Source organism: Netta rufina, assembly GCF_964035555.1.
Source record: "Netta rufina genome assembly, chromosome: 10".
Lineage (NCBI taxonomy): Eukaryota > Metazoa > Chordata > Aves > Anseriformes > Anatidae > Netta > Netta rufina.
Genome location: NC_140133.1, coordinates 15,057,940 through 15,085,348, shown reverse-complemented (window position 1 = coordinate 15,085,348; position 27,409 = coordinate 15,057,940). Strand labels below are relative to the sequence as shown.

Sequence of the window (27,409 nt, the reverse complement as noted above, 5' to 3'; positions counted from 1 at the left end):
AAAAAATACTTGCTACTTCCAGTAAAATAACTGAACCCTGAGCTGCTGAATAGAAGTGCTCAGAACAAATGTCTGCACATATACGGATACACTTTAAAAAAAGTTTCACCGATCAACCAGAACATTGCTGGGTTACACTTGAGAATTCAGTTTTATTAATACAACTTTATCAAAACACTTCACACTTGAGCTGCAGCACTGTGGACCCGCATTGCACTGCAGAACACCGAAGACAGAAGAAAGCCCATATTAAAACAGAAAAGAATCTTGACAAGATCTTTACTCAAACAAATGTGGTTTAAATGATATGCTGATTCCCTCCCCCAGCCTTTGCAATGTGCAAAGGAGAGTCTGTGATGTACAAGCAGCACATTATTACAGCAACAAATGTATATTTTGCCAAAATAGAAGGGAAACACCAAGTAGCACAATGAACCACAGGACTTCTGGAAAAGTTTACTACACGGCTTCAGACTGTGTTTTTGTTTTGTTTTTAAAAGAATAATAATCTTCTTGTTTAGTGAGAAACAAGTCACTTTCATTATTCTGGCACCAATGTAGTAACATACTTGAAAAAACCTCAGGACTTAAGCTCATGTTTAAGCATGTTCCTGAGTAGAAACCAAGAGGTGAAAACGGGCTGTGGAGCCAACGCACAAGGGCAGAACATAGCATCATAACCAAGGGCACCGACAGTTGCAACGTAACACACCTAGATGGACAGAATATGAACCCAAGGATTGAAGTCACAAAGTACAAGGCTCAACCACATTAGCTAAGAGCTCCTGCTGCAACAGTCAACAACATAATGGTCCCACCCACCTTTACTTGGCTGTGCCTTGAGTACAGAGCCAGAACATCACATTGCCTACCTGTGGGTTTGTGTTATCTGACAGCTCTTAGGGTTTCTTGCCATCAATGCCTGCAACTGCACTGCTCCTCAAGAGACACCCATGAACCACGTGTCAGACAGGTCAGGTGCCAGCAGCTGTAAAAAGCCTTTTACAACACTTGCTGCACTGGGGTAAAATTCAGAAATAACTTTAGTGCACGCCTTCCCCTGAGCTTATGCTTGTTTAAAGTGCAAATTACATGACAGCCCCGATAATTCCAGAACACCACTTCACAAACATTAATTACTGTACCATGAGGAGCTGCCTTGTTTAACAGCCAATCCTAAATAGCTCTGAAACTTTCAGTCCCATTAAGGTTTCTTCAGAATTAAGTACTTGGTTGCAGTTGCTCTGTAAAGGGTAAGAGAAACTAAGCTGGCCCTGTATCACATACAAGCTTCTGACACACAAGAGAGCCCTGCACAGAAGGAAGGCTAAACTTACATCCAGTTACATCTCATCTAGCATACCCATTTGATAGCAGTTCTTAAGTAAGATGAACGATCTTCAGGCTTCATAGGGCACAGGACTGAAATAAATCTTATATGCAAAACAGTTTGGATTAGGTTTAATCTATTGTGTTTCACTTGGGTGATTCCAGGCATGGAAACCACTGACATGGTATCTAGACTAAGGAAGTCAGCAGCCTAAGCTTTCATACCGCAAAAGTACCCATGAATTCCTGAAACTACCATACAAATTTGTAAGATAAATCCTGAAATGAATGACTAGAAAATTATCACCAAAAATAAGCTTAAATAATCAGTAAATTTCACAGATGGACAAAAAGTACGATTAAATCTCTCATAGAAAATAAACTCCGTTAGAACTGATAAACAATAGTACAATAATAATATATACACTAAGAGTTATCAGTGGCAAAATCAAGCTTTACTTCAGCATTTGAGACTTTAGGGACAATGTTTTGCCACTTCATAGCCAAAACAAAGTTCACTGAGTCTTTCAGCACTCTTATAAGAGCAGACCCAGCACAGGTTTTCTTGAACCAAATGTGACTGTTAAGAAGTGACCAACATGTATTGGTATTTGCAGCTTTTTGTTTTATCACTGTGCAAAACAGACCAGAAAAAAAAAAAAAAAAAAAAGGAACAGGAGAGGAAAGCGCCATCCTTCACAACAGAAGGAGACAGAAGAGCCCCATCCCTTTGTGCTGCTTACATGGACATGACACTGGAAAACTCTGCAGAGGTCTGCAGCACGCTCAGCACCGTACAGGGAAAGTCTCTGCCCGGAACGGTTCGCACAAATGGGATGTCAGTAACTCAGCCCACGTCAGTCTCGCTCAGTTATCTGACAGCCCTGCAGTTTCCAAATGCCGATATTTAAACAAATGAAGCCCCACTCGCAGCCCTCCGAGCCGCCGGACTTTCTGCCTTTAGCTTATCAGGATAGCAAAGCCAATTAAAATAAACAGACTTATGATGCTCACAGCCTTTCTGCATCAAGACCATTCATGGAATGCTTAAAAAAAACACAAAAGCAGTAAGGCCTGTAGCCAAAATAGCTGAAGTTACATTGCAGGAAATACTTAAGCTATTCTGCTCACAATAGGCGGTTTCCTGCCCAGCATTAGCATTCCTCTAGGTGCCTGTTCTCTCAGGGGAGGCCCCCCAAGGACTGCATCACAACTTGGCTTCAGAGCATGAAGCCAAGCTCTTTTTTTTCATCTTCCAGAAAGCCCGTGCTTTCATCAGTGGTAAGAAGAAAATAGGGGCAATATTAACTGCAGGTAAATCAGTGCTGTTTCTCCCCACACACTTGTCTTCTGCAGCTGGAGATCGGATTCCTTTACATGGGCCTTTACAATTCATCCTTTGCATCTGAACCACTGGCTGTATTGATTTTAAATGGAAAAAAAAAAACATATTTATAAAGCCAGAATCATTTTTCCCCTACATTCCGTAATTACTCCTATTCATATTTTTGAATTATACCAAGTTCAACAAGGATCATACTCCAGTTAAAATGTAAAGCAGTTTGAGTGTTACATTCATTGGTCCAAAAAACAAAACAAAACAAAAAACACCACACAACACAGCCAACCATTCATCCATCATTTTGCTGTCACCAGTTTGTTATGGCCACAAAACCACCAGCAAAGTCTTTCTTCACTCACTTTCACAGGATGGATGAGAACGACAGGCTCCCCTGGAATCGGACCAAGACAGAAGTCACAGGTGCATAAAACTGCACGTGGGATTTATTGCAAGTTCTGCAGTCCCCTGGCAGCCCAAATTATAAATTCAGGCTATAGGTTTTGGGAAGCCCTGAGGTACACCTACAGCTTACAGGAACACAGATATGGAACATAACATCTCAATGGACCACACATCAGTTTGATCTCAGAAAGCAAACACTTCAGGGCAAGGTCTTTCTTTACCTGGACATTGTGCTAAGTGTCTTGTACATTTGCTGCACTGCATGAAGTATTCACAAGATTGAAACAACAAATCCATGTGTTTCTAAGAATCCCTGTCAAGGTAGATTCTTTTTTTTATTATTCCCTAAATCCCACAAAAATAAGCACTCGCTACCTCAACTATTTCTCCCCTCTTTGGGAAATAAATCACAGAATCTCTTCGTTCACCTAATGAAGTCTGTGGGAATAGGCTCAAGCTCAGACTTTGCATACTTATTATTTGCCATTAGCTATTAACTCCTACTCAGAGTGAACCTACGCTACTTTCATAGTCACCTGCATAAATATGTTTTGTCAAGCCACAAAATTGCAGAAAAAAATGAATGAATGACCATTACAAATCCATTTGGGCTACATCATTATCATTTCAGACTACAACCAAATCCCATTTTCCCTTTGCAAATTCAATTCCCATCAATAGCCCCATACATCAGTGGCTGCTCATGTTTGTGGCCTCATTTTTTACATTAAAAAAATTGAAAGATTACTGCCAGTGTATAATAGGCAAACTGCATTTTCAATTCCCAACACATGTGCTTCAGGGAAAAAAAGAAACACAAGGTAAGGGGAAGAAATGCAAATGAACGCACTGCTATCAGCTGTATATTACCCTAGTGACATTACCATACTTCATATCTCTGGTTGGGTACTTTAGAGGGAAAAACACCACATTGTCATTCAAGTAAATTCTTTTGTCATTTTACCGAATGTTAGTTTACTTCTCAGGTTCCTATTTTATTTGCCCATGGGGCAACAAAACTAAGCGGATATGTTTCTTTCTACATATATAGTTTTTATCTACTTTAGCAATTTTTTTCCCAAGAACAAAACAGGTATCACAAGCAAGATTGCAGCCAAAGTGCTGCTTTCTAAATGACAAGGAAAAACAAATTAAAGGAATCCCACACATATTGAAAAGGTTACACAACTCTTTGGTATGCCAAACCTCCTTTACTGCCCATGCAGCAGGGTATCACAGAGCAATGAAACTTGCAGGAATCAAAACTCTCGTCTTCTCGGAAGAAAATTCTAGTACATCTTTATTACAACCCGTATACGAGCTAGCCAGCAGCCTGCATAACTCACATTAAATCTCAGTATCTGTGCTGCATGGATAACTCGGGCGCTAGCTGGTCTCTTCTGGTAAACACTCATTTCATTGGTGATGTGCTGCAATGCAACAGACCAGCCCTACAGGGAATTAGAGCAGACAGGTAATTCCTGCCAATCACTTCGAGGGGCCGTTCTCACACCAACAGACAGATTCAGACAACTCCAATTAGCGCTAATTGTACTTCTCTCCAAGTCCCTCTGCAGCCAGAGATGACAGACTTCATACACAGCTCTTAACATAAGTGGCAACACTAATTTTGTTCACTTCAAAATCCTTTCTGGACACAAAGCTCTAAGCTCGGTAAATAACTCTTCCACGTTTTCAAGTGGCAGCAGAAACCTCCATTTTTAATAATTCTCTCAAAATGTTTTACTTTACCTCAGGTGCCATACCTATCCGGACAGGAGACATTTGTTCTGTAGGTTTTCCTGCTGCATTTCCCTACATACGAGGTGAGGTACAGTTTTAAGAAACCTCAGCAAAGTTTTATCAAGAAAAAACAGCAAAAGTATGCAGTGAGAAGTTACGTGTCACCCCACAGCTCCCCACTTCCAAAGCCCGCACTGGTGCTTCATGCAGGGCCAAAGGCCTGGTCCTCCAGCTGGGCAGTATCCAAAACAGCTATGCCCAGAAGACCCTTGCGGCACAGCAAAACAGCCCTGGCTTCTGCATAGGCCTGGAGCCCTTTCCTTCCAACGCCAACACCTTCTTCCACCCAGGCAGGCTTTTGCTGCTGCAGGGTTTTGTTGCTGTAGGTTTTTTTTTCTTTTCTTTTTTTTTTTTTTTTTTTTGACAGAAGCTGTGTCCCCCAACCCTCCCTTAGCTCCGCAGGCAGGGGCCTGCTGAGCTGCCTGCGGCATCCTGAGGGGCCACGTCAGCTAAATACAGACCCAGAGCACAACAGATCAACGAAATCCTGCAGGGTTAAATTCAGATCAATACGGTATTGTCATATTCATCAATGGAGAACTCAAAGGCAACTGTCATTGGGTACAAACAACGCCTCATTTTCCTCCACTGAAGTATTTCCACCATCTGTGAAACCCGCAGCGAAAGACAAATATGGTTAAAAAAAGATGTTTTGAGAGCAGTTTTTACACTGCAATTTCACACCAATCCTGCAAACAGCAAAGTCTGTCTACCAAAGATGCTCAAAAGTCCATCCATACAGTCTCAAGTAACTGACACAACTCAGACTCGAACTGCTTGCTCCCAATATTTCACACCTTAAACATTGTATGCTTAAACACATGCATCCACAAAACAAATGTCAGTGTCCACAGACCACAAGTTTATAAACAAGAAACAAAAAAGAAAATGTTAAGTTTTAACAATTAATTAAAGCAGTTTAGCTCAATTTCCATCTGCAATTATAATCATTTCCCATTTAAAATATCTACCACATTTTATTCTTAATTAAAAATGACATCCTTGCAATGAAGTGCAATATGAATTAAAAATTCAAATGTTATCTATGCAAATTTGTTAGTCCTTTGATTTTCTCCCCCTTTTATGCAAAGTCATGTGTAGGTTTATTTTTATTAAGCTTGTATAACTTCACTCAACGTCTTCTGCTCTGAACTCTATACATAATATTTCAATCCAAGGACAAAGAAATACGCTGTAAATGGTGCAATTTCTTTTCAAACCTCATAGCATTCATTTAAGAATCAATACCTATGTGAAGAGGTATATTTCAAAAATAATTTTGAAGAAATCTGTGCAATTTTAAGACTTAAAACCACTGGAAGTGTAAAGTGTTTTTAACAGCCATTTCTTCAGGCCCTGACAATGCAGAAGTTAATGCAGCACGATAATAACCCAACTTCAAGTCTGCTCTGATGACACCTAGATTTCTGGTGACCTGACTCTCCAGTGTGACACTGTACCCTCAACCCCACATAAGAATCTCTTGCCAATGTATTTACCTCTCTGCAATGTTTGAAGCTCTCATCCCAGATTTAAAATCTCTCCCTGCTTCATCAGCCAAGAGCAGTCTCGTCTCAGATTCTCTAGACGAACAAACTCAGCACATAGCATTAATGCCTTAAAAATATGCATCATTGCTTGCACCACTTTTTCTGGGGATTTCAAAGGAATTTAGCAACATCATAGCGCTAAATTGTAATTTTTTCCTAGTCCACCTCCAGCTTTGTAGTGCTGGAACTCTAGCAGTACAGTTTCAGCTCCAGCTTTGTACTAAGAAAACTCAGGAGTTTAAAACCCCATTTAATACACAAGCATTATTAGAGTAATATATTCCTAATTGCGTAGACATCTTACCAAAGATGACTGCTGCCTTGCCCATAACTACTTATCTATCCCAGTCCAGCAGGAAGCAGGCTTTCAGTAAAGGACCAGCTGAAGCAGTGTACATGCACATGCCAGGGATTGTCTTGGGGAAGCCCCAGGCAGCCCATGACAAGAAGATGCCTGTGACTGCTGTGTTCTGGTCTCCCTGCCAAAAGAGGGCATCCTGCAGCTGGGAAAAGTTAAGGCAACACACAGTACGATTTCTTCTGCACTGTGATAGCAAGGTGAGGTTATGTTATAGCAATTATATGCGTGTGCTTCTGAAGAAATAAGCAAGAGTGGCCAGCTGCCTCACAGATAAGATCCATACAGAAATCATCGTTATGGACTGGAAAGTGAAATTCAAGGTCCAGAGTGCAGTGCAATGGCTTTAAACCAAATATATATTTATACAGTAATTAGATGTGTCAATACGAGGCACAAGAAAAATACACTATATCAGAACAAGATCTGCAGTTTTCCAGATTACAAAGACATATCTTGAAGTCAAATTACACAAACACAATTACATAAATTACACTTTAACCTTCAAAGGAAGGTCTTCGTTGTATTCCAAAAACGTCACGGTGTTTTATTAATAAATCCTGGCAAGACAAAGTTTCAATTCATGCATTTATTTCACTGGCTAGTTTAAAACCTCCTTATTCAATGATCTTTTTCTGTCATAATCTCCTTATCTAATTTAAACAGAGTGCATTCTCTTGCTAGGAGTGTAATTTTCATTTAAGTTGCTATATCTTGTGCACAAAGAAATATGTCAGTTCAGCTCACCAGTAATGCACGCTTTTATGCTATACAGGAGAAAAAAGTAGACTGCTTATACATCCTGATATGATGGTTGCTTTTTTACCTTTTCTTACAGAATAGGCCAGATGGCAGCAAGCCTCACATAGTATTTGTGCAAAAGCTTCCTGTGAATTCTCTCAGGTATGCTAACTCCTCCTTTCTTTCCCATCCTGTAAAGACTCCTTGAGATTAAGGCAACCAAAAAGGACTAGGATGTCTGAAGGCTGTCCCCGGCATTGTCATCTTCTTATCCTCCTCATTCTTTTAGAAGCAAGCACATATAAAGTCTCTCTCCCTTCCAATTATGCCATTTGTCTTCTGCTAACTCTTATGCACATTAAAAAAAAAAAAAAAAGAGGCAAAGAAAAAATCCTTCAATCCAGCATTGTAATTGGAGGAGCTTTAAATAGATAATTTAACCTTGGGAGGATGTTCATTTTCACAAAGCATCTCTCTCCAGTCTACAAAACTGACAAACCCTTTCACCTGAGCCTGCCTTTCTCTAATTGTGACAGCACTGAGATAATTCATTTCAAATAGTTGATCAACCCAGGGGGAGTATGAATGCCCAAATATTTAACAATTATGCCTTTCTAAATGAAAACTCAAGCTTGCAAAGATGGTTGTTGCATGATCAACAGCATACCAACGCCATCAGAGATGATGTTTCACACACCAAAAAGAATTGCTTTTTCAGAAACTATTTGGTAATTAGTGGATGTATCATTTTTTTAATCTGTCTCTGCTACTGCACACTGGTTTATCAGCTCCTAGCCTCTAAGAGAAAAGAGCTATCTAATTAAAGCAAAATGGAAAGACTAATGCTCTTTGTCCTCTTTGAAGGCTACAAAAATTCTTTCAGCTCAATATCAACACTGACTTCATGATTATGAAGTTCAAGAGCAAGACAGATTTATCCTGAAGCTAGCCCTCCAGAAGCTCAAAGGGTAAAGAGAGCTGTAATGTCCCCTAGGTCAGAAACACATGAAAATGAAGATAACCCTGAGGAAAGGCTTCTTTCTGAAGTGCAGGATGGGCTTGTAGACAGGTGCATCCAAAAAGAATTCAAGCCATTAGTGGAAAACAACGTCTCCTGGGAATATATACAGACTTCCCCGTTGTCAAGGTTCTCAGAATGAGCACTGCCACAGAACGGCAATATCTGCCCACACAGATACCTTTGAGGCCTCAGGAGCATCCCGGACCCCCTCAAACAGATCAATCTTCTGCAGTGCAATGTACACTTCTCCTTGTCTTCATTCCCAAAGAAAGCAGAATCAGTGCTACTGGTACCTGCACATACAGCTTGCAGGCTAAGAAAGCTGTCTGGCAGCCAAATCTCACTGACAGTGTGCTAACACCAGTATCTAGGAGTTTCCTATACCAAGATGCAAATTCCTATCCTAGTCTTCCTCTCTCCCAAGCTGCAGAGAGCTCCACAGTACCCTGGCTGCCCTCTCACCCTTTGTCTCCACACAGATTACTTAAAGCAGGATGAAGTCTCACCATTTCACACCCAAATTCACCTAATCCCAACTAACCGCAGCACAGGAATTTACCATCCCCTTTGCCACAACAGTGAGAGGAGCCTCCTGGCTTCAGCAAGCTGCTTCAGTCTTGACCATCTATGCCAGGGCATGCAACTCCTCACCCCGTGTAGCAACTCACCAAGGCACCATGAATACTTCTGCTAGCACCAGGCTGAGTCAGAGTCTGTGAGGGAGAAAGTACAGCCTCCTCCTCAGGGCTTCTAATCCAGACATGCATCTTCAGTTACCAAAGCTCCCACATTAACCAAAACCAAACCCGCAAGCCACACTCACACTTTTGGAAGAACACAATGAGGAATCTCACAACATGCTTCTGACCAGAGTAGTACCTCTGAACGCAAGGAAACAGGCCGCCTTCCTTAGAGTCCCCTTTCACTGCAGTGTTTTAAGTATCACACGATACAGAAACATAAGGAGCCAGGACAGACCATGTATGAGTACATTGTGATCAACGTGGTCCAAACTGTTCAAGTCTAATTAGATTTAAATGCTTCTCAATCAAGAATAACTTTGGTCTAAGGAAAACAAAGGAGTTCAGTTTGCCAGTCACAGGTGCAATGTGTTTACCCCGGCCTTCATTGTGAGGCAGACAGGGTATCAGGTTCAGCCTTTCTGTAGCTGTCAGATCCAACTCCAATAACAAAAGCTAGAGCAATTCAACCTGGTTCAACATCCTGGAAGTGATGAAAATGCAGACTGTCAGCTGAGAAGTGCTGGTTACACACAAGCCAACTTCGGAGGGTATTTTTAGTGTGTTTGTCCAGCTTCGTCATTTCAGAAATAGCTGTGGCCCAGTCCATCGCTGCCCTTCTCAGAGATACTGGAAGATCAGGAGACATCAGGGTCTGTAGGGGCAACATACCCCATAGCTCTTAGAGTCCTACATTTCTTCAGAGTAAGGTTCAAACCAGGACATCAGAAAGCAGCAAGTCCAAAATCCCATACCACAGTCCCCCAGAAAATCAGTTGTTTTGTTGTGTTGTCTTTTTTTTCCCCCCCTTCTACTTGAAGATTATCATCAGATTCCCTCAATTATTTTTATTTCATTCCTTTGGCACATCACCTCTGATCTGTTTTATCATACCGTGTTATTACCTTCTAATCACCACTTGCAGATTCCTCACGTGTTGCATGGTGAAAATTCTGGGCTTCAAAAACACTTCTTGCACAGAAAACAGTTGAAATGTGGAAGAAGTGGCAAAGGAAATTATAGCTGAAGTTTATGTTAAAATGCATGCTAAAATTAAATTGATTTTTAGAACACCAGTATGTATTTTATAGACTCTGTTGCCACAGTTTCTATTGCTTTTTCAGTCTTATTCTTAAAACACTAAAGAAAATATATAGTTGGCAAAATAGAGCATAGACAGGAAGAGGGAGCAATCTGACTGCAAACCCAACCGCACAAATAGCTTGCTTCTTCACTAGTTTTACTCATTGAAAAAAATGTGTCTATAGGCATTAGTGTTTGAAAACAAGCAATCTCCACACACTTCCCCTCAATGACACACACTGCCCAAACTGATGAAACAACATGTAAACAATCAAACGTGAATGCCACTGTAGCTTTTCAGGGAAGAAACTGCAATGAAGTATCATTGCCCTTTATCAACATATCCTGTACTCGATAGCTTTTTCTTGTCAACATTGCAATAAATCACTCACTAATCAGATTTCATCTGACGTTGCACCATCACAGTGAAGGTAGAAGTCCCCAATGAATTTAACAGGGAAGGTTCTTTCCAGACCAAAACCAACAGTCCGCCATAGGCTAGATTATATAGTAGCATGTAAACGCTTTTCTCCTTACTAGTTAAACTCTGGTGCAAAATTAACAGGCACCAGCAGCTTTAATACACCTACACACAACACTGGCTTCAAAGTTTACAATAAAAGCATTAGCTAAATACACTTCAGCCAAAGGAATCACAAGGCTACTTGACGTCAGTATCACTACCAAAGAATTTTACTACCCTATAAAGTAGCCTTGTGTGTTGTTTGGACAGAACTGTTCTTCCCCCCAGAAAACCCTCTCATCTTGCATTTCTGTCTGTAAGCATGGATTCAGACATTCACTATGAATCCCCTACGCAAAGTCAGTTCTACTGTATTACTAGAACATCTGCTGAACATTCCTTCTGATACACCCACTAAATGCTTTGCAAGTGGAAGAAACCTATTCAGGTTTAGAATTCTGAAGCTTAATCATTATTATACCAGGTATTTAAAAGCAGTAGTATTCATACATAAATATTAGAATTAGATATTAGGAGGAAATTCTTCACTCAGAGGGTGGGGAGGCACTTGGCACAGGCTGCCCAGAGAAGCTGTGGATGCCCCGTCCCTGGAAGTGGCCAAGGCCAGGCTGGATGGGGCTTTGGGCAAACACACATTCTGCCCATGGCTGGGGAGTGGGACTTAGCAATCTTTACGGTCCCTTCCAACCCAAGCCATTCTATGATTCTGCACAGCAGTACACAGCAACTTGAATACAAAACAGCACCTCAGAAGTGCTCCACAGACCAGAGCAATCAAGAGATTGATCCTAGAGTAACAAGAGATGCAAAATACCTGAAATCCCAATGGTCAGAGGAATGCTCATGCATTCAGGCACTGGTGATCCCAGCCTGAAGCACAAGCAAGCCCTAGATATCAAACACTGCATAACCATAAGGGGTCCAGTTACTCCTGAAAGGGATGGGGCAGAGAAAGGAGCCTGCAGATGGAAGCATGCATGCAGATGAGAGGCAAACACTTAGAGCAGGACAAGACAGTTCTCAGGAAGGTTGCACCTCAGTTCTTGCTAGATTTTGCTTTTGCAGAAAGGAAGATGGTTGTGCAAGCCCCATGGCAAAGACTACCAGAATAACCACAAAGGCCATGACCATCAGAACAATTTATCCGTAGAAGATAGTCAAGATGAACAAGCAAAAGGGCGGCAAAGCAGCTTTCTAAAGGTATTGACAGTTCTAAATAACAGCCACTTCTTCAGCCTAAGCTTTCTGAAGAGAGACTGCAAATATTAAAAACACTCAAAAAGTGTACTGTCCGTGTAGCCCAGCTGAAAGACCTTTCAAGCTCTTCTTTTGATATACACAGAACTACAGCATTAACACCTTCACAAACAGCTTGTCATCCTGGAAGGTAGGACAACAGAGTCATGTAATACAGTGCAAACAGGTAAGCAGGCCTCTTGTATAGCACATGTGAAAGGACAGCAAGGGCTTAAGCAGAAAAAGAAATTGAGCTCTCTCCACTTTACTTACAAGCATGAGAGCTAGCAGTAGGGTCCAATTTTTGTTGATGCTGCTTACATCAATCACAGCAGAAGTCACTGACAGGAACCAAGGGAAGCACCGAACAGTTCATCAGCTTTCCCTAGCAGACAGGACAGTGCTACTGGCTTTGATCCTTCTTTTTGCTCAGTATTGCATGGCCCAGGCTGTCAATGAGAACAGAAGCTGTATTCACAAAAACAATGCATTTTATTTTCAACTCATCAGGACAGACTACTCTGAGTAAGGCCTATGAGCTTTGACATTACCTCCAAGGAATGTAATCAAATGCAGCAAACTCCAGGATAGCCACTATTTCACAAATAAAAGCAAAAGGGCAAATCAAAATGTAATCCCTATCTTTCATATTCAGCATATATAAAAGCATCCAGCTTTGCAAAGAAAGTGAGCGCTCCTTTATTACCAAGGGTGCTCATAGCCTCATCAGTTCAGCAGAAAGCACAACTGTCAGATAAATTAAAAACCAAAGATCAGAACAGAATTATTTAGCAAGTGAACTTGTTACTAATAGAGTGCAAATGAGACAAGCTAGAGTTGTCATCCATTGACAGCATGCATCTTATAAGCCTCACCTGTGTCTGCCTCTGCAGGCACAGCCTACACCCAACGAGCCAGATGATGGCTCCCAAGTATAGAAGCAAATAGGGAAATGCAATCTCAAACTACAGAAATGAAGAGTAATTGATCAAGATAGCTATCAAAACTGTAAAGCATGAAGGTGTAATCAGGACTGCTGGGAAACCAGAAGGCTCCTCAGACCCAGTGAAAAAAAAAAAAAGTTAATTTACTTCCTAAGTTGGTTTTCACCTTGAAAGCTAATTGTTGAAAGAGAAAAGGTCACACTACTTAATAGCATGAAATAGAGAAAGCAGTACATGCAGATAGTGCTTGACATGAGGTATTAATTACCTTTTTGACAGAGAATCTGTTTGTGCTGTTGTGCATTATTCCTTGTAATAAACTTTTCCTTAGGATTCACTTACTGTAGGCATCACTAGCGTGGGGCAACTCACTTTTACCTTGCTTTCCTGGATCAGTGTATACCAGGTCTGCTCACACTTCAAACACAGCTGGCTTCTTGGCACACAAGCACAAATTCCTATGTGGTTTTAAGTGATTAGTTAAAGAGAACTCATTTGCTGTTTTGATATCATATTTAAACAGTTCATGCACTAACCTGAAGTTGCCTTCAAGGATGAAGGAAGTTTGCTCTTCATCAGTATCATCTAGTTATTAATTATGTTTTGTTCCTATAAAGCATTGCTTTAGCAGCAACTTCAAGGAATAGACATTTGCTTTGATTACCAGGGTAACCAGATCTACCTCTATGCCTTTTGTTTGCCCTCTTCCTTGATTCATTAACATATCTCAATCAAAAAATGGGGGAAGAAAGGAAAAGGTGAGAGAAAACTGAACACAACAGATTAAAATAACTGGTAGCTCATACTACTTGGGAGCTTCAAAGAAAGACAGTTAAGCAAGAAATTAGATTTAGACCATCTGAGAGGTTCTGGTATTCAGAATTAAGAATTCCAAGAATTCTTCAACTTCTCTGAAATTATGAGAAGCAGTGAGCAGTATTACAGCAGCCAACCATCCATCTTAAGGAAAAAAAAAAAAACACACACATTAATTTCTGGAGGGATTAAAGTTTCACTTCGTACAATTTAAAATACAAGACACAAAGGAATAAAAATGCTCCAGAGACATGGGCCCTACTATGCTGGATGCCAAACTTCACTTAACACACAAGAGGTGGAGCAAACACCTTACCAAAAGCTTCCACGTAAAAGCCAGGTTCTTCTCTGTAGCAGCTGGTCTACCCTTTTTGGAAATGCCGTTTCTGAAGACAAACTAATTCCAGCTAGGTATCACCACCAGTGACAGCAAGCCTTGCCAGTGAAAATTGAACCTTCATAAAGTGACACAGAGGACAACCATTACTCAGTAACATGTCCATTTCTGTCCATTTCGGGCAGCCTGTACTGCAAATTAAAGAGAATGATTTTGTGCACCCTGTGATCAACTCACCAGAGCAGCAACACATCCTATTTTGGACACTCCTTCACAGCATTACCTGCAGATATTTACTCTATGTTCTGGTTCACCGTTGCCTTATCTGGGAAGCACCAACATTGCTTCAGCCTGAATTCCATGTTGAATTTGACCCAGGTTAATTGTTATTGCTGGCAATCTGCTGGCTGTGTGTAAAAGAGCCAGCTGACAACATGACAGCAGCTTCTTACATGAATTAGTGAAATGCAGACATATCCAAGCCAAGGGCTGAAGGCACAAAGAACTAGACTCCGGCTTTTTCACTGCAAGTCCTCCCTGCCCAAACAGGCCACGGGAAGCCTGGGCTGCCCTGCCAGTGCAGGGCTCCTGCACCAACAGCCACCCATTCACAGCTCCCCAAGCATATGCTTCCTCTCCAACTGTTTTTAAACTACTTCTAACTGCCAAGGATTCTTTACCGCATTTACTTCCCAATGATGATTTAAAATAAATGTTTATTTTTAAATCATATTTGACATTTTATTAGGTACACTGGAAAACAAACCCATTCCTACATATGCAAAAATTAGGAATTAATGAGGTCTGGCAATTATCTTGATGGAACGAACCAAGTGACTTAGCTGAACATACAGACTTTTGCTAGAAAAAAAAAAAAAAAAGCCTGCTCTAGTAGTTAAAAAACAAATGAAATTGCTTCTTATTGATTTTAATTTAGGTTGAAACACTAGCTGTCTCTCTGACAAAGCCAGAAATGGAAACAACTATAAATGAGTACAAGACGCGATAAGATAGACAGATTCTTAAGTAATCTAGTTTAGAGATGACCTCCAGTTTAGACAGTAGTTAAAATATGATATCATATATATGGATCAATAAATAAGTTTGCATTTGTCTCAGCACCAAATGCTGGAGAGCTGTGTGTCTTTTTTTTTTTAAACTCTAAAATGTTGTCCAATTAAGCTGTAGGTTTTTTTCCTCCTCTTACAGAACATCTAGATTCTAATTTACAAATAAAATCAAGAAAAGCAATTAAATGTTAAGTACTATCAGCATGTTCCCCCAAGTGAAGCACATGTGCAACAGAATAGAAGTAGTCCAATCTTGATACAGAAGGCCAGGTTACAAATTGAAATACATTTGTATTACCATTACTTGCAGGCTTCACGCTTTAGCAAGTAACAACACCGGGCAGCACCACGCTCCCCCCTCCATGCACAGCAGAGTCTCTGGCCACGAGCCTTTCCCAGGCTGCGGTAGTCGCAGGTACATGGTGCTCCTGCAGTCCTCCAGGGCAAGCAGGGACACTGAGCAGCAGCAACCAGGTGCTTCAGGTACACAGGAAGGATGCTGGAAGGGCCTTCTGCTGATGACCGCCCAGTCCATCACTTTTAGTGTTAGTTAAAACCTTCCTGGCAGGCTGCCTAGCAGCTCCTCCCAGCTCTTCAGGCAGCACCCACTGCCAGGACCCACCTGGCTCATCCTGCACTCTGTCCTCCTGAAGCAGACGAGACATATCAGCTACAATCAAGCACAATTAAGTTTATGATCCTTTCAGCATGCCAGAACTTGATCCAATATTAGCTTACAGCAATGGATCAGATCTTCTGCGTGCTTTTTGCTGAAGGCTCTCACATTTGGAATATCAGACTTCCTCTCTACTTCAGTCATAAGGAAGCATCTCTCCACCTTCACAGACAGAGCCACATAAGCAGGGGGAGAATGGATCATTTGTCCTCATTTGGTGCATGGTACAAGCTCACTCAAAACAGTCACAGGTGCAAGCTAAAAATGCCTCCAAGGGAGGACATCCTAGTGGAACCAGTCACAGCAGCAGAGCAGATCTTCTAAATTCCTACAGTTTGCTCCGTATCTACTCCCTCCTACCTGCATCCAGCAGGAGAAAGTGAGGACACTACAAGAAATGCAGTTTTACCAAAAATAGCAGCATGAGTAACAGTAAGGGGGTGAGAGAATGGGGTAACAAAGGAAAAAAAAACATTTAACACTCCTAAAAAAAGAATCTATTGCCTTCTTTGGTTTACATCAAAACTGCAATCCAGTCTCTGAGTTTCAGGTGAGGCTCAACTGCTAGCCAAGTCAGGGACAAGCATGAGGGCTCAGTACCAACCAGAAGGCCATAACCTTGTTCTGGAGATGTGTGAGGATTTCACAGCTCGCAACACAGTAATACAGAAGTCAAACCTAAGTTAACCATTTCGAGTAATTTCCCAATTGCATGCACTGTACACCTGGACCATCATGGGATGCACTGGACACACTAACTGCTACTCCCTTACAAACTGCTCGGTGCTGCAATTGATGGCCAGGGGTGGCAAAGAAAAAACAGCAAGAGACGCATTGAAGACATTACAACTGCAGAAGCCTGCCTTTATATTGGTAAAGGTGCCATCCCAGATTTAGTCAAGTCACTAAAAAAAAAAAAAAAAAAATCTACTCAAATAATTTCTTAAAGTTAAAAACACTAATAATTAATGATAAAGGCCACGTCCACTGAAGAGCAGAGTACTGTGTTCAGCACTGACTCCAATAACAATCTCGAAGTCTTGCTAGGCAAACAATCAACATGAGCTTTTTTTCTGTGGCAGAAAAATAGGTCACTGAAAATCCTCAGACAAACAGAAAGGGCAATAGCATTGTCCATATACAATATGAATAAAACCAGCATTTAGTTCTAGTGTGTACCTTTCTAAAAATAAGTTGCATAAAAATTGGAGAAAAGGCAAAAAAGATTGCTACAAAAATTATTCAAGGACTCGATAAAATCTGATAGCAAGAGGCTTGTGCAGCTCAGGTCACTGAGTTAATCAGAAGGACACCGCGATATGGATTGATTGCAAATTGCAAGTACTGTCATGGGAAGAAAATATCAGAGGGCTTTTTAAACTAAGAGAGAAAAGTGAAACAGAAACAGGACAGCTGTTAATACAGCTGTACATTTGTAGTATGAGCTTTGCAGCCAATAACTACAGAATTATTGCAGAAAAATAATCACAGAATATTTGCAATAACTTTTTTGGTAATTTATTTATTTTGGTAGCTGCTTTACTCAGAGAAGAGTTGGGCCTTGCTTCAAAATAGGCAAACAAATAATTGCTTGTTTAAAAAACAACTCAACTGTTGACAGAAAACTTAACACCTTCCTTTGCAACAGCCACAGCTTTGGTCAAAAAACTAAGCACAGCCCACGAGTACCATTCCAGGAACTGATACACATGACAAGCATCCCCCCAGAGAGCCAGCACTTAAACAGGACTACACATCCCTGCTCCACAGCAAGGAGAATCACACAGTAAAAGAAAAACTCTCCATGAACCACAGAGAGGGTACCAAAACCATGCACCTCTGACAAAATGGAAATACTGAAAAGAAGATGTACAGTCATTTTTCAGAAGGATCACATGATGGGAGTTAGGGTACAAATCCTCACCTGGTGGAGACTGCCACAGTAACAGTAGCATCAATGGTGCTATGACAATTTGCAAAAGCTGAGGACCTGTCATTATGCTAAGATAAAACACTGTAAGCTTGCACATTTTGCGCCCCAGGTTTACAAAGATAACAACGAATTAATTCACAGTAAACAAAAGAGAAGCACTTTACAATGAATAAACAAATTTGTAAGAAACAATTTAAAGAGTCACAGCTTCTGAAACTGCTGTCACCGAGCCCGTATTTTTAACACTTACTTAAATAGCTAAAACCACACAAAGGTGTTGCTTTGGAACACAAACAGTTATGCAGAAGCCATATAATCTGATGCAAAACCCTTGGGCAAAGAAGAAAAGAAAAATAAACAACTAATTTTAGAACCTGAATACTCCATTAGCTATTCTCACCAATTAAAAGATGATGCAACTGCTGTCAACAGGCAAATTTTAGTTGTATTTTAAACACGGATTTAAATACAAAATACACAAGCTCTGGCAGTGTAAGAATAATAAGTAAACTAGTTACGAGTAGCACAGAGGCCAACAAGAAGAAACACTCCACCATTTCTGTTAATTCCACCTGCTAAATGGATGCAACTTTTAAGGGACAGTTATGCCACACAAGCCCTCATCCCTACTTTGACTGGATCCATAATCTCCAGGAGCCAAAGCACGTTAGGAATCTAAATCCCAATGAAAGTCAACAATAAAATTAATCCCTAAACTCACTTGAGACAGCAATGTGGATGTGTACTTAATTATCTGAAAGCTACTGTGCATCTTTGTTGTCTCAACTTGGTTTCCCATAGGAGCCAGGGGGGATATGAAAGGTATCCAATCCACAGAGCATGGAGATGCACGAGGTTGGCTGGAGGGTACAGTTGCATGCTCAGGTCCATAAAGCTGAGGCTTATATAGACTTCCAGCCATTGAAATAAATAAATCAATCGCTAAACCTGGTCTAAAATGAGATGTGTATCCTTAACTCCACTACACCTTAAAACAAAAAAGATTTAATAGAAGCATTTCCATGGACACCAAACTGTGCCACAAAGTAGGGTAGTGGTCCTCAGTGCGGGGGTTTCTTCACAGGCATCCATGTTTAAGAAACTGAATGAGGCCCAGAGAAAGTAGTTTGCTCACCATTTAGGATCAGCAAGTGTCAGGGTAGAAGCAGCATTTCCACTTCCTTCAGTAGAAAAATGGCTCATCGGGTGCGTAGGGCACAATTGCTTTTGCCTTCGTATCTTGCTTGCTTCCTGCTCACCACTTCGTACAGTGAGGGCCTCTGCCACTCTGCAGCAACAGACACTGCTTTTCAACCCGTCTCACACAAACAAAGCACTGAGCTCCAGGTCTAAGACTTCAGATTGCTAAAAAACAATAATCCAAATTGCAGGTGCTTTTGTAGAAGTAAAGAAAGGGCAAGGCATTGCTTAGACTAAAGCAGGCATTATAGCGTTTCCAATGCCTCCTACAAGCCTCCCGCAAGGACAAAGGATGGAAAAAGTGAAATGTGGGAAAACTGAACAACTGTCCGCTTCGCCTGCAAAGAGTTATCAGATAGCTTTCTTTTACTGTCAGCAGAATAAACCGACTCCCAGCAGAAGAACTTTAACAGCACTCTGTCAGGGAGACAGGCACATTTTATTTCCAAAAAGAGAGAACAGCTGCCACAAGACCAAATAACATCTCACATTTTGCTCCTAAATACCACTGCAGCTCTTCAGGGCTCAAGGTCTCATTCATTACGTATTTGCAAGCAAAGGCAAGGATTTTTCAAATCAGCTTTCCTACACTAAGCATCCAAGTCTCAAAACACCTAGATTTTCTTTAGAAAGGCCTCCATGCTATGAATGCAAAGTCCCTCAAAGCAGACACTGGCACAGGATAAACAGATTCAGGCATCACTGCAGCATTTATGCATAGAAAAACTGCAACACCCACGTCAATTGAGATTTTACGTGTCAGTTCTGCTGGCAGGTGCACGATGCGGTCAAGTTTTAAGTTCTAGAAAATGGTTCATCATTATTCAAATGACTTGATAATTAAGAACGCTAGTACTTCACCTCCCAAGCAAACTTCGAGATGCATAATAAAACCACATTAAAAAAACAAGGCCATGTACTAACTGATTTTACCTTAACCATAGTTCTCTCAAAGATAATTTAAATTGCCAAAAGGTGAGCCCATTCAGTGCAATAAAAACATATCTTACAGTGATTGCATGAACATCTTTATTTTGTTTTTTACTGCCTTGTGTCCTCCCTCCATCAGGTATAGATTTTATTCACTACCACTGCTTCCCTCAACTTCCCAGCAATACTATGAAGAACCAAATAAAAGGAAAAACAAAACAGTAATACCCACAGAGTATATTTCTTCCCTGTTTTGCTTGCATTCTGCACCCTCCTTCATCTGTTCATTTTCTGGGTTGGAAGAGCCTCTGCTCAGGCTACAAGTACGTGACAGCTCAAGGCACAAACCAGCACTGCATCCTGGCCGCTGTGCCTAGAGGACCGTTCATTGAAAGGCAAGCATTTCAAGGCATGACCAGTGTAGCCCTGTTGCATCTCTGAGTACCTCTGTCCTCACTGCAACAGTAACATTGCTTTGCAGCACTCTATTGTGTGGTATCAGCATTAGAAGCAGCCAGTCCGACTTACCACAGGTCACATAATGCAGATGTCTCGCCTGCAACACGGATAACCCAATCAGCAGCATTACCGCAAGATACCAAGTAATGGCAAAGTTAATTATATCCAAGGATGGCTTTTCTGGTTTGGTTTTTCCCCTCTAAATGTTTTGACACAGAAATGTAAAAACTGGCTGTTTTCATCAGAAGTTATTCTCCAGTTGGGCATCTCCAGTTGGTCCCACCCCAGGTTCCCCGGCTCAGTATGGCAGTGCACGTTCCTTTACATCTTCCTTCTCTGCTTTGCTTCCAAACCCTGCATGTCTCTGCAAAGCTGATACAGGCCAATTCTTCCTGGGAGTTACTCTGGCAATCGATGAAGTGACACTCCCAACAGCCTGGTACAAGAAGTTGCAGGTCTACAATTTTCACTTGGAAGAAACATTGACAGGAGTTTAAACACCTCATGAAGAAGGGAAAAAAATTGTCAAGATATTTAAATACCTAAAGAAGCAAGCAGTCCCCAGAAGGGATATATAAAAAAGCATAAATTAACCCCTTTGGAGCACATCTGCATCCTGAGATGGCTGAATGTCTTTCAAGCACTCTTTTCTCTACTGGTGAGATTCCGCTTCCTAAAGTACTTCAAAACTGTTGGCTAGAACCAAACTAAGCAGCATAGCATGCAAGCATAAATAGTTACAGCTTGGTCAACACACAGGAGCAACCGTGATCTTTAAAAATGGAAGGACAGGAACTCAGGCAAACAAAAACGAGCCTAATTTTTTCATAATTTCTCAGATTAAAGTTACATTTTAGCTAAAGCAGTGTTATTACTACACCCTTAGGCTTTAGAGCACATCATTCCACACGTTCATTTGGCTGCTAAAAAGCAGCAATCAAATGATTAGCATTTTTTCTGAGGATAGTTGAGATTAATAGTTTGAAGCCATTTCTCTAATTCAACCATGAAACTCAAACACTGAAACTAGAGCCAACTTTTTAACAACACTGTTTCAGAAAACTCCAAGTTAGTCCTTGAGCATTGATCAAAAGCTGGATAGGGTCTCCATTGTTATCTGTATTTCCTATAATTGGATATAAACCCCAACTATTAAACTTGAGCATCTTGATAACAGAACAGCTTTAAGCACACATAAGTAACTACAGACAAACCATTTCCCCTGCCAAAAAAAAAAAAACAAAAAACAACCTGTGAGGGAAGCCATCATGCTACTGAAATCAATAGTTTTTTCAGTGATTTCTATGGTATCAAGATCTCTCCATGCTTCCAGTTGGACGTTTACAGGGCTAATACAGAGCTTGACGCCGTTCTCTCTCCTTTAAGCTGCACTGCAATGGATGTTTCCCAGTGCTCAGCTGTGACAGGGATCAGGCAGGGGAGCAGAAGTGGAAAGGGGAACCCAACGGCAGTGCTCAGCAGAACGCATTTGTTCAGCAGAGGCTCCCAGTGCAGATGGAGGAGGGCAGGTGAGCGATATGACACCTGTGCTAGACTCACATTAAGTTCCTCACTGCTGTGAGTGAAACATCCATTTTTTGGATAGGATCAAAACCCTTTCATCCCCATTTCCTAATGAAAAAGGAGAGGAATTGTAGAAGGAGAGAACAGCAAGAGAACACAGGTATCAGTTCCCCTTGCTCTCCCAAGCAGATCAGCACCCCCATGCTGAGCACAGGCTTTGCAGACATCACAAACCTCAGTCTCTTCAATGCCCTAATGTGACTGATGGAATTTCCAGCTACCCTCAGATGGTTTTCTTTTTTGTTGTTGTTGTTGTTGTTGTTCTCGTCATTTTGTATATCCCTACCCTGCATGACACCTCCTCCTCCTCCCTCCCTAACTTAGGGAACCTCTTCCTCTGGCGCAGACAGCTCCTGGGGCTGCTTGAAGGCTTTTGAAAGCTGTGTCCTGGCTCTGCTAACCACGAATCAGCTCCTGTAAAGCTGCTAACAGATAGCAAAGCTCTCCCCGAGTTTCCCCCCCAAGAAGCATACTAGCAAGCTCAGCTCATACAGCCTGGGAAAGCTCATTCAACATTCTTTATCTGCAAGGACACCATTAGCGACTTCCCGGAATGTAAATTGTATTTTAAAAAGGCACTGAAAATAAGAGATAATTAAAATGTAAGAAGTGTCATCTTCATAAAAGCCACAGGACTAAATAAAGTCTTGGAGGGCCCTCTCCTGTACATTCCGTATTTCTCTACGTGCACAACACACCTTCCTCTGTAAAACCTCAAATAAACAGAGCTAGCCTTTTTGGTACCTTTAAAAAATATCCAGAGCAGCATTTGATTAGTATATAGGGAAAAGCTCCTTGGATATTTTTTCCTCCAAGCAGAAAACAGTTACATGCAAAATTAACTCTCAGCTCAGAACTGAGAAGACTCAAAATACAAAACCTATTTACAGGCAGATGCCAGATTGGCAACAATTTGATTTATTAAGAGAGAGATAATCTAAATTTAAGAAAATTACTTTCATTTATGCATCTAGCTTAAGAAAATGTGAACAATTACCTCTCCTTACATGACAGGATAGGGACAGCAACAGCTGCAAAGTGCACAAAGGTGTGCTTTTTCCTTAAAAAAAAAAAAAAAAAAAAAAAAAAAAAAAAAAAAACAAACACTTGTCTCTGAACAGAGCACTGAGAAACTATGTAGCAAAGATAGCACAGTAACATTAATGTTTGTGTCTTGCTGATTTTTGGTACTGTGCATTCAGATAAATGAACAAACAGACCCACTGGAAACATCCTCTTTCACCTTGTCTTAGTCTGATTTACTAAGCAAATACCAATGACAAGCCCACGGAGAAATACACTGAACTTAACACTTCAGAAAGAGCAAAACCTTACCCATGTATTTTTTTTTAATGCAAGAACGACTCCTTCATCTTATTGCAACCAAAGGAACAGCAACACAAATACCTACTTAAACAGTGAAAATCTGTTACAATCCTCCTAACAAAAGAAAACTGCAAAGACTTATTTTCAGCATGGTTCGTTTATTGTTGGTGAACAAAGGAAAAACAGCCTTTATGTTTCTTTACAAAGTAAGGTGACTTGCTGGAGAGAAAATAAATAGTGACCTCTTTCATTGAAAGAAAAGTGGATACGAAGTGGAGGGAGGAATGATGCTTGTTATTTAACACACAGACACCTTAGTTCTCTAATCCTCTCTCCAGAAAATAGTATTAAAGGAACTGAAATACTTGCGGTAGATACTAAATGGTTAATAACCGGCCGGGATTCCCCGCCAACACAAATTCCAATGATCTGCCATTGGATGTTGTCAGCACCAATGTCCTGTTATAGTCCACTGAGATCCTCCCTGCAGCTTTCCTGCCTCGGGCATCTCTGATGTACCAGATCAGAGTCTGAGCGTCCCTGTTTATCACGACGTCTCACTTACCGCCCCCCTGCACGCACACACACCAGACATTACCGCTTTTCAGAAGAAGGCATAAAAGAGTAAGGAAGTCACTGAGGTCTAACATGGTAGCTCAGTACGGAGACTAAATGCATAAAAGCCCTCCTGGAAAACAGTTTGCTTCCCGAGCAAACCTTTAGGCATGTTTCAGGGCTGTTCATGGCTAAGTATTACCCAGCTGTTTTACAGCTCCTACTTCCAGCATTAAAGAGTTTACCTACATGCGGAAACGTCCACAGACCTACTGCTTTCTGCTCACATTCATCTTTATATTCAAACCATAATGCAAATATTATCTGGTTCAAACACAACTGATCTAAATCAGCACGCCTTACAATACTGTCATATTAAACCTACATCATAGCTTGTTTTCCTGAAGCGTTCCTACAGCCTGCCTTCTAGATGTAATTACTGTACAATATATATCAGAACCAGAGAGAAAGGCTTCACTCTGAGGGCTGAAATTGAGAAGAAATCAATACAAAGAAGATAAATGTTTCTTCAAGAGCTGCAGAGGTATTAACCCTCTCTCCAGCTTATTTTCTTTTTGCTTCAAATCATTTTACCATCCCAGAAGCTGCTGGAAAGACTGGGATATGACAAGTCTACCTGCTCATCTCCGTGCTTGGGGTTCGGAAAAAAAAAAAAATTAAGTGCATTAAAAAAAAAAAAGTGGAAGTTCCTATAAAGCTTCCAGAAATTACTTCTTTTGCACGTCTGCACACCTGGACACAGCCCTCAAGCAGGGCAACACACCGGGACTCCCAGCAGGAGATGCAGGGCAGAGACCCCACGGGACAGGGGGCTCGACCTAGCCAGGACCCCCAAAACTCCCCCCTGCAGGGTGGGCTCCCGAAGCGGGGACCAGATAAACCAACAAACCCACGACTTTTAATGCATGGGGGTGTTCAAGCAGGGGGGGCTGTTAAGTCATTTTCAAGGAGCCCTCGACTTGGGGGGGTCCCCAGCAGCCGGGCGTGCTTCGTGCCCGCTTGCAGCGGAGGGGCGCGGAGCCGGGGGGACCCGGGGGGTCCGCACAGCGCCACAGCGCCCCTGGTGGGCGGCCGGAGCCCCGCGGGCTCCCCCGGGCCGGGGGCGCTGCTGGGGCCGCGGGTCCCAGTGCGGGGCGAGCGGCCGCGGCGTTTTGGGGTGGGGGTGCGGGGATGAGGGGGGGGCTGAGATGAGTTATGGGGTGGGAAAGGGGAAAAGCAAGGTGGGCTCAGGGTGTCGCTCCGCTTCGTTTGGGTGCTGGGGGGGCTGCACCCAGCCGGCCCCCGGGTGCGGAGCGGCCCCGGCAAGGTCACGAGTGGGCTGGGGGGGTGCTGAGCACGGCGCATAAGTAAGTTTGATTTTTGGGGGGGCTGCAAGGAAGGGACCAAGGCACCGAGCCGCGCTCCTATGGGGGCGCCGGTCCCGCGGCACAACGGGAGCCCCCCAAGGCAGCGGGCAGGGAGCCGGGGACCCCCCTGCGGCCGCCCCACGCCGGGGGGGGCTGCGAGGCACCGGGGGGACACACGGCGGAGCCGCACTCGCAGCAGCCTGCAGGGAAGCGGCGTGGGGGCCACGCGTGGGAAGGGGGCACTCGGGGCCCCCCTGAGCTCCACGGGGAAAACGGACACGCGTGGCGGCGGCCCCGGGATCCCTCCCGTATTTCTCCTCCCGCCGGTTCCCCCTCGCGGCACACTCACCGGGGAAGCACACCACATCATGCAGCACGGAGCTGGTGATTTTCAAGAAAAAGATCCACCAACACGGTTGCAGTAGCCTCCGCATGTCCAAAGCCGCACATCGAAAGGGGGGAGAGGGGGCTAAAACAATTCACGCGCGGAGAGAACGGAGAGGGAAAAGGAGAGGGGGGGGGGGGGGGGGGAGAGGGGAAAAACCAAAAAAAAAAAAAAAAAAAAAAAAAGGAAAAATTAAAAATTAAAAAAATAAAAAACTTGTTGAAAACAAGTTTCTCCCCGCGCCCCCGGAGAAAACGGGGGGGGGGACCGCTCGGCTGGGGCGCGGAGCGGAGCGGGGCGGTGCGGGGCGGCTCAGGCGGGCGGCGGGGCGCGGGGCATGCCGCGGAGCGGGCGCTCAGAGCCGCCTCCGCGCACGGGCGGGCGGGCGGCGGTCAGCCGGGGCCCCGGCGCGCTCCATCCCGCCCCACAGGAAGTGCCGGCCGAGCCCGGATCCTGGCCCGCACTTTAAAGCGGGGCGAGGGAGAGGGAGCGCGGCGCGGCGGCGAGGAGAGAGGAGGAGAGGAGCGGGGAGAGGAGGAGAGACGGGAGAGAGGAGAGGCGAGGCGGCGGCGCGCCGGGCGCCCCGGCGGCGCGCCCCCGCCGCCCTTAAAGCGGCCGCGGTGGTGGGGCGGGGGCGCGCTTGTGCCGCGGGGACCCGCGTGTGTGCGCGCACACGGCCCGGGCTGGGACTGCCGGGCGGCGGCGGCTGCCTTGGGTCTCTCTCTGTGTGTGTGTGTGTGTGTGTGTGTGTGTGTGTGTGTGTGTGAGAATGTATTTATGTATGTGTGTGTGTGTGTGTGAGAGAGAGAAAGAGAGAATATATGTATTTGTACGTGTGTGAATACATGTATTTGTGTGTATATGTATGTATGTGTATATATATATGTACTTGTGTCTGTATATGTATGTGTGTGTGTGTGAATATGTGTGCTTGTATGTGTGTGTGTCTGTATGTGTATGTACGTATATGTGTGTGTATGTATGTGTGTACATATTATAGAATCACTAAGGTTAGAAAAGACCTTCAAGATCATCTGGTCCAACCATCACCCTGTGTACATGTCTGCATGTAAACATGTGTGAGCATGTGTATGTGTATGTATGAATGGATATGTGTGTGTATATGTGTGCCTATATGTGTATGTATGTTTATATATGTACGTGTGTGTATATGTGTCTGTGAGTGTGGAGGGCAGGGGGCACTTGGAACGGAGCCGAGGGACTCTGCCCTTCGTAATTTCACATTTTGCACTCCTATGCGGATGGAGGCTGCTTGGAAGTTACTTGTGTCATTACACTGCCCTCACTGAAGGAGGCTGGGGCTTGGTGTTGGGTGTCCTGGCCAGCACCCCCCACCCCTCCCATGACACCCCCCTAGCACCATTAGTCCAAGTGTTGCCAAGGGTATCTGGCTCCCCAAAAATCAGACGCTTTCCCCGCATCCCCCTCAGTACTGCGTATCATGCTGCGTATTGCCAGAGGCCCCCCAGAAATCATACAGCTTTTTTCATCTAATGCTGTGCTGTGTATTGCCAGGAATCATCACCAAAATCACACAGCTTTTTTTTTTCCTCTCTCAGTACTATGCCTCATTCTGGGTATTGCCAGAGGCCAGCCACAAAATCATACAGCTTTTTTTTTTCCCCCAGTGCTGTGCTGGGTATTGCCAGAGCCCCCTTCTCCCCGCACAAATGCTTTTCTTTTTCTCCCAGCAACATGCATCATTCTGACAACTGTC

General features: G+C 43.0%; 1 protein-coding gene across 1 annotated transcript in view; it reads right to left on the bottom strand.

Moving 5' to 3' along the window:
• Positions 1-25,720, bottom strand: part of PTPRG (protein tyrosine phosphatase receptor type G) — a gene marked incomplete at its 5' end in the record, with an annotated part of 400,948 nt that extends 375,228 nt beyond the window's left edge. Inside the window, one exon of the mRNA XM_084292446.1 lies at positions 25,636-25,720. Coding sequence (XP_084148572.1) covers positions 25,636-25,720 — 85 coding nt within the window. The remainder of the gene's footprint in view (positions 1-25,635) is intronic.
• Between the last annotated feature and the right edge of the window lie 1,689 nt (positions 25,721-27,409).